The 17240-nt window shown below is 35.1% G+C and overlaps 1 protein-coding gene across 3 annotated transcripts in view; it reads left to right on the top strand.

Annotated features, from left to right (window-relative positions):
• The first annotated feature begins 7016 nt into the window (after nt 1-7016).
• Top2b (DNA topoisomerase II beta) overlaps nt 7017-17240 on the top strand; it is a 57068-nt gene continuing 46844 nt past the window's right edge. For 2 of the 3 annotated variants that reach the window (XM_076842954.1, XM_076842940.1), the window contains exon 1: nt 7017-7100. In XM_076842954.1, coding sequence (XP_076699069.1) covers nt 7038-7100 — 63 coding nt within the window. In that variant the 5' untranslated portion in view covers nt 7017-7037. The remainder of the gene's footprint in view (nt 7101-17240) is intronic. The other variant, XM_076842946.2, reaches the window with a different exon arrangement.

Below are 17240 nucleotides of genomic sequence, written 5' to 3'. Positions count from 1 at the left end.
TGTGGTATGCTATTGGCTTTTAGTGGGTGAAATCAGTTGTGTTGGTAAGCATCTCCCAATCACAATACATAGGACAGGTGCGAAAGAAGTATTCATTCCAGAAAGTATCCATCATATGCATATACAATATATCCACTATAACACTGATGGACATGTGCACTATTTCTAGTTTTGGGACTACTATAGTGTTGCTATGTACATTGTAGTGTCTGTCTTCTGGTATATGCATTTCCATTTGAATATACTTAGGAGTAAAATTTCTGGTTTATAACTGTAGAATACTGAGAAATGGTTTTCCAGAGTGTAAGAGAGCTTGTTGCTCCACATCCTCACAAAATTTTAGTCATTCTAGTTAGATTAACATTTATTTTTAATTTGAAATAATTTATTAATGCATATTGTTTCTTTTGAAAAAATTAAGTTTTTGAACTCTTATAAAAGGAGTTTAAAAAAGTATAAAACTGTTAATAATAATCTTCTGAGAGGTGAAATTATAGGTCATTTTTGTATTAGCTTTTTATCTGTCCTTTCTAATCTTATAAACATGCTCTAATAACAAAAATATAAAAATGGAGTCATTTTCCAAATCTTTTCCCCAAAGCCCAAGTTTCAAGGATGTTAATGGACATTCCTGGAAATAAAGTTTCAAGACGAAATAGGGTCGACTTGTTTACTATAGGTTTGTACCAAGATTTAAAAAATGCCAACAGAGTGGCTGGCATTGTGGTTTAGTGGTAGAGCACTTGAATAGTACACGCAAAGCACTGGGTTGATCTTCAGAAGCACATAAAAATAAATAAAGGTATTGTGTCCATCTGACAACTAAAAAAAATTTTTTTAAATGCCAGTAGGCTTTATGAATCACTTACACATGGGTATTATACAATAGTGTACATGGATATTCACAAAATATCCATTTTTACCTCAAGGATCTAATGTCCCATTTTTAGGATCATTTATAAAATGCTGGAATGAGAGAAGCCAAAAATGCAAGACATGAAATAGATTACCAAAAAGGCAATAATCCTTTATAAGAGATGGAATATCCACAAATAAATGTTTCCTGTAAGATTAAATACCTTGAGAAATTTTTATGCTGTTCTAAATTTCTATGAACTTGAAGCTATGCAAAATGTGAATGCAAGAGTGCAATCCCAGAGTGTGTCTGTATTTTTCCCTCTGCATTTGAATGTTAGCCTTCTAGAAGATACAGCTTTCTTAAAATAAGGACACTGGATTTGGATTATGAAGTTAAAATGGCATAGAATGTTGATGTTACAAGACCTGCAGGACCTTAAGCCTCAGGTTCTCTTTGATCTTTTGGATATCAAAAAGCAATTTACTCATAATAAGGTAAAACAAAGCAGATTCAGGCTGGTTTCAAAGAGAACCTTTAGTCAATGATTTGTAGATACTTGTCACCATAGCTCAACAATAGAATTTAACAACCAAAGGATATTAGTGAGGGCCAATAAGCTAAAATTATTCATAGTTATTGCCAAGTTCCTAACACATTGCCAAATATGCTAAATGGCCAAATGTTAGCCAGTTATGTAGTGTGACAAAAAGGTGTGGCTTGGAGTAAAAGGCTTGGGTTTGAATTTCAGTTCCACTACTAAGTTCTGTGACTTTCTTTGACTTTTCATTTCTTTACTAAAATTCAAAGGATAATACTACTTCCCTTAGGCTTGATGAAAATTAATTAGGCTAATATGCATGAATGAATCTACCCATTACTATAACCAACCAGATCCTGAGGGTACTTGATGGGATTTTCCTTCTTAGTGAAATGAAGCGTAAGCATTGGCAAAGGCTATAATGGATCTTGCTTAGCTAGAATGTTTCCTTTTTTCCACTCAGTTTCACAAAGTTGGATGTTTTGTTCTGACTATTCTTCCTTGTCCCTCAAGTCTTTCTCCTGGTACCACATCTTCTCTTCTTCCTTCCCTCCTCCCACCATCCTATTTCTCATTCCCAAAGAGAAAAAATGCTTTAAACTACTTCTTTATCTGATAAAGTACTTTACCCAAGATGGCTGAAAAACACAAAAGACATGAAGATCCTGAGGAATTAATCTAAAGTGACCAAGTTTCAGCATCATTATGCTTGGTGGATGAGATATTTTTTTAATGGGCTTATATTAACAAATTTATTCGTTGAGCAATTACTGAAGACTGGCTATATGCTTGTCACTTGCTATGACTAGCTAGTACAATGTAGAGTATCATTTATGGAGCACACTGCTCTTATTCTTTTACTTTCCCCAACAACATTTAAACCAGAAACATATTCCTTTAAAAGTCATCATTCTTCAGCTTTCTTCTGGATTGTTTCATATTCCAACATTCTCTCAAGGCAGAAAAGTAAATAGATAAGATATTAGTTATATAAAGTATGTGGTCTAATCAGCCTCCTGATTTTTGTTAAATGGCATACTAAAAGATGATGTCTTTTCAAAGTTTTGATCTTTAACACCTTAGACAACTTTCAGGTACTTGTTTGGTTTTGTTCTAGAAGCTCCTCTAACATAGAAGCTTTACATCTTAGATTCTTCTGGTGCAGATATTTTTAAACCTTCCCGACTCTCTGAACACCCTCTTTTTTTTTTTTTTTTTTGGAGATAGGTTCTTTCTAAGTTGCTTAGCACCTCCTAAGTTGCTGCGGCTGGCTTTAACTTGGCATTCTCCTGCCTCAGCCTCCAGAGCCAGTGGGATTACAGGCATGTATCACTATGCCTGGCCCAAATTAAAAATTTTTAATATACTGCAGAATGAAAGCAACTTGGCAACTCTGCCTGTAGCATTCCTCACACTTCTGAAATTGAAATGGCTGAGTTAGGAAGTCACTGCTATCTCATTTCCTTAGGTCTAAATCTTATAAACCTATGGAGTAACTGAATCAGATGAATCTGAGTAACCAGAAACTTCAAATACAACTTAGAACACATGTTAGGGTTGTTCAATATTCTGTTGATGAGGTAATATATAATGTTTCTTAAAGCAGACCTTTCTAAGAAAAAGATGTTTCTCTAAATGTCTACCCTATTATAAGACTTCCTGCAAAGGCCAAGAACAGGTTTCTCAAATAAGGTATATCTAAGTATATTCTCCACTTTATATAGTTCAGTAGAGCAGCTAAGAGCCCTGAATTATTATTGGTGTATATAATGTAAAATAAATGAAGATGTTTCTGTCTATACAAGTAATTAGAACCTTGTCAAATCAGTATAGATTACATGGACAAACCCCAAAAATTAAACAGTTGCAAAACAAAAGTCAAACAAAGTACCCCATACTTACAGGTCTTAGTTTTTTTTTTTTTCTTTCTTCCCTGTGGCAATAGAACACAAGAATATGGTTGTTACAGAGATCTTCCATTTTCCACAAATACTTGCTACCTTTAGTGCTTAAGTACCTTAGTAAAAAAAAACAAAACGAAACAAAAAGCAACTTATATGTTTGGAGAAATTAGTATGAAAAATCAGTTAATCTACTATAGTAATGCTGAAGAAGAATTTTTAAAAAAAACCTATTTGATAGTAGCTTTCTTTTTTCCCTTGAGCTCTCTTATAAAGAAATGTAGCAAACTAAATTACATTTAAACATTTTTGTCATTGTTTAGATAACACTTACTATACTCTTGTCCAGACATTGCAATTTTTTTTCCTGTTCTTAACTTAGCAACTTTGTACATATTAAGTATCCACAACAACTAACACAAGGAGAAGGGAGGGGAAAATGACAGACATTGAATTTTGAATTTATTTATTGACTTCTTTAAATGCTTACTAGTTTAAAGATTAGGCCCCTACCTTCTAATTGAACCTCAGTGCTGGAACAATGCATGATTTTAGTAGAAATAATTTAAACTTTGCCATATACTTACAAGTTTGGCATTCAAACACTTGAAAATGAGTATTTGGAATTGCTGTCTTAGATGATTTATTGATTATATTACTTACTGTGTATAAAAGTATAATGACACATGTAACTCATTGAATAAACTATTGAATAACAATGGAGTAACTATAAAATTGCCCTTGGATCTAAACTATTAACTCAAAATTATATAGGTGTGAACTCAATGCAGAGACTATTTCATCAACTTTTTAAAATTCTCAGATACTGAATACTTAACACAATAGACATTATTTTTGGATTGATGCAATAGGGAAACATGATCTAAAAACAAATTCTGAAGTAGTTAAGATAAACTCTCATGGAAGCTTCTTAGAAATTTTGATTCAAGAATTTTTTGAATTGCTATGGGGTAGAAATTCTTTAAATATTATACACAGGTTTGTCCTGTTTTTGATATTATAAATTCCTGTTGTAGATGCTTCTTAATGGAGCAGTTATTATTTTGCAAGTGAAAATTACTTGATATTACCCCCAGAAGAGCAAGTTGTGCTCAAGTTGGAAACAATTAATTTTGTTATAAAAATATATTTGCTGCATAAAGACTAACAGATTTTTAGAAGCTGGGATACTTTTTATCTAAATGCTTTTTATCATTCACCACAAATCTCTGCTTTAAAATGTTGGTTGGCCTGTGTATTCAATAATTCTTATTTGTGATCCTCTTAAGTCAGCATTTAAAGGAATAAACTCACTTATTAGAGGGTTTATTCATACTTAAATGGCTAAAGACACAATAGTGACTCATAAGAAGCAAAGTGAAAGATGGACATTACTTTCATTATCTAAAACTTTTAGTTTTGACTATATTTTATTTACTTCAAAATCTGAAGCTGAATAGTTTTGAAATTGAAGTTTTAAAAAGGAGATATTTTATAGTTGGGCTTCTATTTGATGTATAGATATTTATAAAAATCTCAGCCCTTAAAAACATTCACCACTTTTCAAATATAAAATATATGTGTACTTGAGATGTAAAGTCATCAAAAAGAGTAAAGAATCTCATTTTTAATGAGACATAAGCTGAGGAAGTTAAGTTAAATAACAAAGCCATGGATACTTAGTTGGTCAGGTTCAAAGCTCAGATTAGACCCTAGCCTGCCTGATTTACAAGTTTGCACCCCAAGTTCAAGGTAAAGAAAGACTTCACTGTTCTGAACCAAAGTCCTAAATATGCCAAAATTACATGGCCTCCAGGGAGCTAATTAAGAACAACTATGTTTAAATTATTTCCATGTTTCAGAGCTCCCCACCGCTGGACTAAGAATGTAGTTGAAAGATATGACCTGAGACATTTTTGTTTTCCCTCAAGACGAAATACACAGTTGGAAGAGAAGTTTACAAAAACACTTTCACGAAGCAGCAATTTATATATAAATTTTGGTGACAGTTAAGTCCCTTTGAGTCTGTCTTACAAACCAGAGCATGAAGGGCTTTGAAATCGGAGGCTGTTTATAATTTTGAACCCATTTCAGAGCCTGGCACAGCGTGATACAGTGTGTGCCCAAGAAATACTTGTTGAATGGAATTACATTGAAAATCGGGATGAAGTAAAGCCATCTTCCATCTGCCAAAGACTTTGGTGTTGCTGTATGGGTAATTTTTTTTTTTTCTTAGAAAGCTTTAATGCGAATGAAACTATTCCTTAGTAGGCATTTGAAAATCCCACTGAAAGCAGTTAAATTAAGTGTGCCCCCTTTGAGGTAGGGAGCACATCTGGAGAGTTGAAAAAAGTGACAGCGACACCTCTGCATTGTTTGAGGAGAGAAAGGTCAACCAGGAGTAGAAACAGAACACTGAAGGCACCCTACATTCTTTCCCTGGAAGGTTCTCTGCGCGTCCCTTATCATTGAAGCTCTGTAAATGCAGTGGTCTTGAGACTGACCACATTCTTGTTTGGGGGGGTGGGGTGGGCTGCAGGCAGAAAAAGGAGGAAGGAGACCAAGAAGGTCTGAGTAGATGCATTTTTTGTTTTTCCGACAGCAGTGTCTACTTGGAGCCTTTCTTGCACCAGTGCTGCACAACATCTTGCCTGCGGTTTACAACCGCTCTTTAAAAATAATTTCCCTTTGGGACGGCCCCTGGCTGCTTCCTGCCACCCCTACCCCCACCCTTGGAGGCCCCCCGGTACAGAAACGCCCGGGCTTCCCGTTCAGGTCTCTAAGAGTAAACAGCACGCTTGGAGGATTACAATCGACCCGAGGCCAATTCGACCTTTTCCCTTTGCCGCCCTCAAATGACCCTTGACAGCAGCCCCTGCTCTCCCTTCAAATGGAAAACCCACAGACACACACACAAACAAAAAACCCCAAGTCTTCCTTTCGGTTGCTACCCGCAATGACGTTTCCCCCTCGGGTCCCGCCCCTCCGGAGGCTTGGAATTTTGGAATTGGTCAAGAAGCTGTGGAGACAAGGCTCTGATTGGATGCAGGGAGCTGACTGACAGCAGGGACGGTCGCCGCGCCCTCCCTCCCACCCTCCCTCCCCGGTGTGCGAGTGTGTGTGTGTGCGGTGTTATGCCGGACAAGAGGGAGGCGACCGTGGCGGCGGCGGCTCTGTTTATTGTCCCTCTCGGTGTGTGGATGTGAGGAAGCCAGGGCTGAAGCGTGGCGGACGAAGGCGGCCTTTGAGGCAGCAGCGGAGACCTCGTCGAGGACTCAGGCGACCCGAGCAGCCTGTCTTCCAGGAGTGCGAGGACAAGGCGCCTCCGCATCCCCGCCACGTCCGGACGCCCCTGGCTCCTCGGCCGCACTCGTGCAGCTTGCACCTCCCGGAGGGCTTCGGTCCTGCTGGCTGCGGCGCCCGGGGGCAGGCAAGAAGGCAGCGCTGCTGCGACTCCGCCGCCGGCTGCCTCCCGCTTTCTCTTCCTTCTCCTCACCGGGGCGCTAGGCCCGGGCGACGCGACCGCCGCGCCTCGAGTTTGAGGGCAGCAGGCGGCGCGGCCTTCTCCCCGGGCTTGGCCGGACGTCCGCTCCGGGTTCCCGCGATGGGGCGCGGGGGCCGGCGCGGCTAGGAGCGCTGTGAGCCGAGTGGTCCGGTGCGGAGCAGCGGGCCCAGCGGACCCCAGGGAGGTGGGAGCGGCGGCTGCGGCTAAGGGGCCTGTGAGCCGGAGGCACCCGCCATGGCCAAGTCGGGCGGCGGCGCGGGAGCCGGCGCTGGCGGCAACGGGGCACTGACCTGGGTGGTGAGTGACGGGCCTCCCGGGGCGGGCGGGGGTCCGGGCGGCCGCATTGTTCGCGACTCTCCACGGGGGAGGAATTCCAGGGCGCGGGTGGGCGGGGGAAGGGGAAGGAGGGAAATCCGGTCCAGATCGCGAGCCCCATCCGGGCTTGTGCCAGCAGAATCCCACCCGCGCTCCCCGCGCCTTTTCTTTCTTTCTTTCTCTTAACCTCTCTGGAGGTTCCGGCTGCAGGAGCGTAACATGCACTTGAAACTTTGGGGTACAAACCATGAAACGTCACATGTAGCCTGTGTATCCTTTTTCCCCAACTCTTCTAGGGCCGTCGCGCAAGAGATGGTGGGGATGGCGAAAATGCATGTGTGTCTGTGTGGGTCAGTACTTTCTACAAGTGTGGTTTAAGAAAATACTGGACTATGGGGTCTGTGTGGGTGTATTCTAAATGCAACCGTCTCTGGTGGTCATATCTCTCAAAGTGCAATGGATTTGGACGGTTACGGGCAATTTCCACTTAAATTTGGAAAGTTTGATTGTTTGAGAGAGTATTTTCGATGGCAGTTTCATCGCAGTTAAAATATCGTATCATACGTGGTCCATCTGTCAGGGGGGGATTATGGAAAGAAGTGCTTACCTACGTCATCATCACAGGTGAAACGGGATGGGAGCTGAAGTGATGTCCTCCAGAGGTGACTGAAGTGCTTAGTTCTGGAGTTAAAGCAGTAATTGAGGAGAACTGGTGAGACAGGATTCCCAGGACAGATCCATAGTTCACCAGCAGGCGTTTCACTTGCTCAGCATAGAGTTCAGACCAGGGTCATTTCCTATACAAAAAATCCCAGCCAAGTCAACTGACTAGGTATCCTAGACACGAATAAAAAGTGTTACGCTTTATAGGGACTCAATGCACGAACTTGTATGTTGGCATTTTTTGTGACTTAATTCTTTGTCTCTTTCTCTCACTCTGGTTAAGTTTAGATGAGTTGACTAACAGTTGGGCCAATACTGACAGGTGTTTTTTTTGTAAAAAGGTTGTTACCGCAGAAAAACATTTCTAACCATTTATATTTTGGTGGCAATACTTTGCAAAATAATTTGCCAGTTTCTTGTTGAATCGCTCTGAATTTTTTATACCTCTGTTAATGTAGTATGAGAGTATGAATGGAGAGGAAATATTAATAAGTTAGTGGACATGAGGACGAGGGAAAGCATGCATGAAAGGAATGATTTTTTTAAATGGATGGTCTTTACCTGTTACTAAAATCAAATATCTGAAAAGGAAGTTAGAGAGGTACATAGTCTTGTGAGTTTTCATTCAGTGTTTGAAAGTGTTGAGACCAAAAAGTGTTTCCTCTGAGGACTTCTGATTCCATTGCAGTAAACATTTTGCTTCAAGGTTGGATTGCTTTAACATTTGATGGCAATATTTTAATTTACTATTATTTTACCTTGTAGATAATTTAATGACCACTTTTCCTTTCAACCTCAATAGGAAACTTTCATTTATATAGAAACTTAGTAAAATTTGGTAGGTTTCATTGAACATTAGAAAAATCCATTTGAAACAAAAGTTCATATTGATTAAATTCACTATTATACTAATTATGGGAAACACAGTAAAACAGAATTAAAATCACTTAGTCTTATTTATAAATATTCTTATTGAATTAGAAGTTTATTTAAAAGATAATGATTGTAAGTTCTCTTTCAGATTTCATGCTTTAAGTTAGGTAATATAAGCATCTCTATGTCCATTATATATAATTGTTCATAAATTGACCCATTTTTATGGACAGTAATATGAGCTGGTTATGGGCTTTGGTGTCAGACTGATACAGGTTCAGATTCTGTTTTCATTACATATGTATAGTGGATGGACTTTTTGCAGGGAAACCTAATTTTTCTAACCCTGTTTTGTCATGTGTCAAATAATGTTGCATTGAGAACTACATGAGATAACATATGTGCTACACTGCCAAGCTTAATGTTGTTAATGACAAAGTTAAAGAAATTCACCCCCAGGAATAATAGGTTATATAAAGTCAACTATGAACTATCTATGTGTAATAATAATAATAATAATAATTATTATTATTATTATTTTTCCTTTCTAAGAATTTGGGGGTTTATTGCAATGCCATATGTTTTTGAAGAGGGGTAACTTTACCTGTGTTATTGAAACTGTTGTTACGTGGCTACCTACTTGTAGATAGTAGTAAGAAATAAAAATGGAATCAGTCTGTTTTCTTTTTTTTGGGTGAGGAGTTGATGCCATGTGTTGCTGGTATTAACAGCTGTGGGGATCCATGTCAGTATGTATTAATTTTGTCATTGTGTGAAATTTACTTTTCAGTGTCAGAAACCACAAAGCAAAGTGGTTTAAGATTGGCATTAATTTTGTCTTTTAATAATTTGTTGTTTTATTTGCAGTATCTTAACTAGAATTTTTATAATCAAAAATGAAAAATATTTGGTCAAACTATTTTGAGTTAAAATTAATGGCTATAAATGCTTCTTTGAAGTAAATGGAATTTCTTGAATTAATTCTTAATTTGTAAAACCTTGATTAGTAGAACTTCCCAATAGTCTGTTTTATTCTCAGTCTTTTATCATGTTTTAGGTGGTTGCAGGATATTTATGAATATATTAGAATATAATTATATGATTGTTTTTTTTTTTTAGTAATATTCTAAATTTATTCTGGATTAAAAAAAAAAACTGTAATGAAAGATGTTAAGCATCTAAAAAAAAATCATAGCCAGAATGATATGCTGATATCCTTCTATCATCAAACTTCAATAATTATCTCTTGAGTTTTTTCTTTTAAAAAAATTAACATAGTGTCTATTAAATTCTTTGAAATATATAATATTTCTACTGTGACCATTTCTAATCAAGGAAACATAGCTCTATATTTCAAATGCCTTCTAAAGATTTGTTTTAAGGACCATGCTTTAGGGGCTCATTATTGCAGGTCCACATTCATTCCATAGCCAGATTTTCATAATCAGTGTATCCTTCCTATTAAAATTTATTTCCCATAGTCCCAATAATACATTTCTCTTCACTGTTTATTGAACAAACCATGCTTGTTTTTGTCATTTTACCTTTCATCAGGAATGCTTCTTTTTCTTCTCCTTAGCTGTCTAAATATTAACTAATCTTCAACGCTGAGTCTTACCAAACTTACTTTTCACCTTATGTACTTCTTTTTCTTTTATTCAATTTTGTTACACTTATCAATCATATTCTTTTTATGCATCTTTCATGTATAATTTTGTCTTGCCAATAATATTATGAACTTCTGAAATTAGAGATCATAAAATTTCCTTGTTTAGATATATATAGTGTTTTACAGAGATCTGGATACATAATTCAACCTCAGTTATTGTTAACAAATTGGATACTTAACATACTAACTTTCTGAAATCTATTAGTAGTAAGATAGGTATATTATCTTTAGGTATATTATCAAGTAAACATGATAGCAATACTTAGAAACACTTTGTATAAAATGAACTTTTTCTGAATAGAAGTGATTTTGTTCACCTGTAGTCTCAGATCTGTTTGGTACTTAAGTGGTGACAACAGTTGCATTTTACTAAGTACATTTAAAGAAGCACCCTGTATGATTTTTAAACCCTAATACAAATAAGACCCCCATTTCAAAGAAAAGTTGAAATACAATTATTATTATTCCCATTCTCAGTAAAGGAAACAGGGATTTAGAGATTAGGAAACAAACTTTTAGGCACATGGGTAAGGCAAAAGTTGAGTTTTAAACTAGGCTTATGTACTTAACCATCAGTTATACAGCCTTCCTGTTTATAAAACAAACATTTTTTTAAAAAAACTTGCTTTTTATACCCTAATCTGACAGAAAAGAGACTTTTAGGATATACTTTTCTCTTTCTACTAACTTTTTGCTTTCACACAAAAAGTTAAGAAGTATGTATCTTTTTAGGGTATATGTATTTAGTGTAGCAGAATGCTAGGAAGGTGGCTTATGAAATCATATTTTCTGGTTTTATATTTCAGCTTCTTTTAAGGGCTAACTTATTAGCTTTGGAAAAATACTTCTCTGGATCTTGGTTATTTCAACTGTACAAAGGGAATTGTCATAATAAGTGTCTATTTCATGGAGCTCTTATATAAAGATTGAGATTATCCATATAATTCTAATAGTGCTTGGTCCATGGGTGCACTTATCAGATGAATGAACACTACACATACACACATGTTTTTAAATTCAGTGAAAAGTATTTTCATACCTTTTATACCTTTTAACTTAGATAAACATTTATTTTGACAGTAGAAATCTAAGCCTTCCTGACTATTACAAATATCCCTCATTTTCTACCTCTTTCCTTGTATCTTGGTATGGGAGGGCATTTCTGGAGGAGCATAGATAGGGAACAGATTGTTGTGGTTAGTAGATAATATGGCCCTCAACACTTTTATATAGGTAAAATATGATTACAATGAACATTAGGGAATGGCAGCCTTGAGGGAGAAAAGAAATGCAAGGGATGTTACAAAGGTTAAAATTAAGTCTGAGGGGACTGTACAGATGGTGAAAAGAAGGGGCTTGTTGCTAGACTGCTAGCCCCCAATCCCATTCTTGTTGGCTTGGTGATGGTGTAGTTTCTTTGCTGATTATATGAATGAGTGGCTCAGTCCTATTTTAGTACCAATTGGTAAACCATCTCTGATCTGCTATTTGGCAGTGTGTGTTCTTCCACAGAAAAATAGGAATTGTGAATGATTGCCCAGATTGTTTACTCTCAGGTGACAACTCTGTATGTGCAAGAATCTTTTTTCATAGAAAGATTTTTGTATATACCCATTCTGAAAAATAAGAAGCTTTTATTTTGGTAGTTGAAATGTTCTTGAAGATCAAGCCATGGATAAAGATTACATCTGTTTTTTAATTTGGAGCTAGCAATATTTCAAAAGTGTTCGAAAATTAACATTTAAAATGATTTTATATAATAGTTTTTATTGTTATTTAAAACTCCCTTACTAATGGTTTATTTGGCAGCCAGCTTTTGAACTTTAGAAAAAGTCAACTAAGACATCAACAGATGTCAGAGTTAGAAACAGCTTTTAGATATATATAGGATATTTCTCCTAATATGAAAATTATTTTACATTCTTATTGTCTTTGGTTTTATATAGGATGAATAATATTGCCTTTTCTTAGATTATTGCAGTGTAATTAGGGCTTGATTTATTTATTATAAATAATTTGGTGATTTGACCATTCAAATAAGGCAGTTAGATAAATTACAAATGAACTTAAATAATACATTTTAATTATTTAAGCCTAATGCAAATTTACTAAGAATGGTCTTGGTAAGAATTTTTAAAGAAATATTGCTTTTTAATTTTTATTTATTTATTTGTTTTTATAGTTCTGGGTTTCAGATCCATGGCCTTGCACATTAGAGGCAAGGGTTCTACCATGGAGCTAAATCCCCAGCCCCACATTAGTAATTTTTATTGAATGTGGAATACTGAGTGGTATCTTATTACAGGCCATGTAAGAATAAGAAAAAGTTGAATCAGAAGACCCCTTCTTTTCAGTGTCTAAAATTAGCATAATTCTCTTATGCTGGAGGTATCAAATATACATTGTTTTCCTTTATCATCTGAACTTGAGAATGCTTTTAAAAATGTGTATACATATGAGTTTGCTGGTCTGTTTGTTTGAGCTAATTTCCTATTTTCTTTGTAGCATATTATCAGCAATAGTGTTAAAATAGAAAAGCTACCAATGGCAACATTTTTGTTTGTTTTTTAGAGATGGAGATTATGATGACAGCTCAGGAGCAGATGTAAAACATATTTGTTATTAGCTTCTTCTCTCTTCTAAGACTAAGGGTGTTTGTATTGTATTAATATCTATTCTGGGGATAGGATCATCCCATTAACCAGGGGAAGAAAGTTGCCTCCTTTCTCCTAACCCCCAAATTTTGACTTTTAGTAACCTGGACGTTATTCAGAGGGCATCTTTCTGCTAATATGCAGGAGCTAAAAGAGACCATTATTCCAGTTAGAAAAGCTTGTAGACGTTGCAGGGGACAAACCTCCTGTATTGGCTGCTAGTAATGAATGATGCAAACTACCATTTGTTGAGAATGGGAACAAAAAGACAAATCTCACTTCAATGTTAATATCTACTTTGTACTTTGCTAAGGCTACTAGTCTTATTTGTTTGTTTTGGTTTCACTTACCTGTTTGCCTAGATCTAGTGAGAAAATTGGGTCTGCAAAAGTAATAAGTATGTATAAACAGTGTTCTAGAAAAAGAAACCTTCAGTTTTATCTGAACTTAATTATGTTTTAACAGATATGGAATAATATAACCTTTTGGCATTTCCTTTTTGTATTCATTGGAGAAAACTAGAAAACATGTATCAAAGAAGAAAAAGAATGGCTCACATTTCTACTTTCTACAGATAATTTGTTTTAATACTCTTTTGGGTATTTTTTTCCTATGCAGGCATACATTTACATATAGTTTTTTTCTGAACAAAAAGGGCTTATATTTTATATAAATATATATTTTGCAATTTTGCTTACTAAACAGTGTAGTTTAAATAAACTGCTAAACCGTTTAAAATACTTGGTTACTAATGTAAATTTATATAAAAGCTATAGCAATAGATGCTTCAAATTTACAAAAATATTTTTAATATGACAATTATAAATATTTACTAAATGAAATATCCAGGTTTATAGTGCTTTACATCACGTTTTAGAAATTGTTTTAATATCATAATTGAGAGTTGATTTGATATCTATAAATAACTTAAAGTATCTATTTTATTATGATATTATACTAATATGTATTCCTTAATACTTTTTGTTACTTTAAATAGAAAGGTACCTCTTTGTGTTTCCCACAACAGCTTGTCACATATGTCTTTTAGGAAAAATATTTTGGCTTAAAATATTTTAAGTATATTGTCAGTTATATTATAATTTTACATATTCTTCATAGATAAAATTGTGAATAAAAATTAGAGAATGCAAACTACATTTGATGTTTTTATTTTTTATAGTAAAAAATTTATTATCATAACCATTTCCAAATATAGAGTTTAATAGTGTTAAATATATTTACATTATTTTACAACAGAACTTTAAAACAATTTTTGGGGCTGGGGATGTGGCTCAAGTGATAACGCGCTCACCTGGCATGTGCGGGGTGCTGGGTTTGACCCTCAGCACCACATAAAAATAAAACAACCACGTTGTGTCCACCGAAAACTACAAAATAAATATTTAAAAAATTCTCTTTTTTTTAAAAAAATTATTTTGCAAAACTGAAATTCTCTATCCGTAAACACTAACTTTGCCACCACTTCCTCCACCCCTTGCTAACTACCTTTTTACTTACCGTTTCTGTGATTTGGACTTTGATATTCATCTAAGTGGAATCATACAGTTTGTCCTTTTATAACTGGCTTATTTTGCTTGGCATAATATCCATGAACGTCAACAATATACAATAGGTAACAGAATTTTATTGTTAAGGCTGCATAATATTCCATTATTCTTCATACCAATACCACATTTACTTTATCCATTATCCATTATTGACATTTGAGTTGCTTGTATCTCCTGGCTATTGTGAATAATGCTGTGATGAATGTGGGGTATGCAAGTACTTCTTTGAGATTCTGCTTTGAGCTCTTTTGGATATATATCCCCAAATGATGGTTAAGTCATATGGGGATCCTATTCTTAATTTTTATAGAACTTATCAGGCTGCAACATTTTATATTCTCACTAGCAGTGCACAAGAGTGCTGATACCTCCACATTCTCACATTTGTTATTTTCTATTGACTGTTTTAATAGATGTGAGATAATATTTTATTATGGTTGAGTCTCTATTTATTTGCTTGTTGGTTATTTGTATTTGGAGACTTGTCTATTCAAGCCCTTTACCTATTCTTTTAAATTTATTTATTCTGTTATTGAGTCATAGAATTCTTTACATATCCTAAATATTAATTCCTTATATAATTTGCTGATAGTTTCTCTTATTCTATAGGAAGGAGGGTCTGGGGTTTCCTCTGCTACCTATTCTATTTTAATGTGTTATTGAATTGAGCTTGCTAATATCTTCTTGGGGATTTTTGCATTGAAATCCATCAGTGTGTAGTTATTGTAGTTATTCTTATATCTTTTTCTAGTTTTGGTATCAGAAATGCTGGTCTTATAGAATGATTCTGGGGAAGAGTTTGAGGAAGATTGATGTTAATTCTTTTAACACTTGGTAGAATTTTCCAGGGTTGCCATCTGATCCTGGGCTTTTCCTTGTTGGAAGGTTTTGATGACTGCTTCATTTTCTTTACTTTAGGTGTGTTTAGATTTTTTTTTATTTCCTAATAATCCAGTCTTCTAGGACTTCTTCTATTTCCCCTATGTTGTCCAATCTATTGGCATATAATTGTTAAAATAAATCTCTCAGAATCCTTTTTTTCCCCATTACATCAATAGAAATGTCCCCTCTTGTTTCAATTGTAATTGAGTGTTATCTATCTCTTTTTAATGTAGCTTCGCTAAGTGTTCATCAATTTTAATCTTTTGAAAAAGCCAACTCTTATTGACTTTTCCCCTATTTTTCTATTCATTTATCTCTTCTGTAATCTTTACTATTTTCTTTTACATTTTTGGACTTGGTTTCTTTTTGTGGTTCTTTGAGTATAATGTTAGGTTGTTTATTTGAGATGTTTTTAATTTTAAGTGCAGTATTGCTTTAGTTGCATTCTCTAAGTTTTATTTTCATTAACCTTCATATGTTTTTAAAATTCCCTTGTGATTTCTCCTTTGACTCATTGTTTGAATAAGACTGCATTAATTTCCACATATCTGTGCGCTTTCTATTTTCCTTTCATTACTGATTTCTATTTCATTTCATTGTAGATGGAAAAGTTACTTTGTATGATTTTAATCTTAAATTTGTTATACTTATTTTGTGGCCTAGCTTGTTGTCCATGTTAAGAGAATGTTCTGTGTGTACTGGAGAAGAGTGTATTCTGTTGTTGAGTGGAGTATTTTATATGTCTGTCAGGTCTGATTGGTCTGTAGGGGTTGTTCAAGTCCTGTTTCCTTATTGATCCTCCATCAGGTTGTTCCATACATAACTGAAGGTGGGGTATTGAAGTTTCTTACCATTATTGTTTTGCCGTCAGTTTCTCCCTTTAGTTCCATCAATTTTTGTTTCATGTATTTGGGTACACTAATGTTAGAAACATGTGTTTTTATAACTATTATCTTTTGTCTTTGTCTTTTGTGACAGTTTTTGTTTTAAGATCTATTTTGTCTAACGTAATTAAGACAAAATAGATTCCTGTGTATGGAATATCTTCTTCCATCCTTATAGCCTTATAGTGTTTTTAGACCCAAAGTGAGTCTCTTGTAAACAGCATATGGTTGGATGTTTGTATCAAGTTGGCCAATTTGTGTCTTTTAACTGGGGCATTTAATTCACTAATATTTAAAAAGTAATTATTGATATGGAAGCACTTATTATTGCCATTTGTTCTATTCTAAATGTCTTGTAGTTTTTGTCTTTCTTCCCTTACTGCCTTCTTTTTTCATTGATTTTTCTTTATAATGATATGTATTAATTACATTCTCATTTCTTTTATGTATATTGTATAAATATTTTCTTTATGGTTATCATTGCAGTTACATCAAACGTCTTAGGGATAGCAGTTAATTTCAAACTAACCTCAACTCGGAAGACCCAAATCTAGCAATGAATTCCCTCCCATTTGTTTTATCTGGAAAAGTCTTAATTCCTCTTTCATTTTTTTTGAAGGGCAGTTTTGCTAGATATACTTGCTTGGCAATTTTTATCTTTTAGCACATTGAATATATTGTCTCACTCCCTTCTAAAACTACGAGATTTCTGCTGAGTACTTGGCTGATAACCTAATAGAAACTCTCTTGTACATGATGATTTGCTTTTTCTGTTACTGCTTTGAAGATTCTCTCTTTGTGACTTTTAACAGTTATATTATGATGTGTCTCAATATAGGTCTCCTTAGCTTTATCCTTGTTTGAATTCTTTGAGCTTCTTGAATTTATATGTACATTTTTCTACTCACATTTGAAAAGCTGTCTGCCAT

The sequence above is a fragment of the Callospermophilus lateralis genome, chromosome 1, assembly GCF_048772815.1.
Source record: "Callospermophilus lateralis isolate mCalLat2 chromosome 1, mCalLat2.hap1, whole genome shotgun sequence".
In the NCBI taxonomy this organism is placed as follows: Eukaryota; Metazoa; Chordata; class Mammalia; order Rodentia; family Sciuridae; genus Callospermophilus; species Callospermophilus lateralis.
Note: the sequence above shows the minus strand (reverse complement) of the source record. Positions and strands in the feature narration are given on the sequence as shown.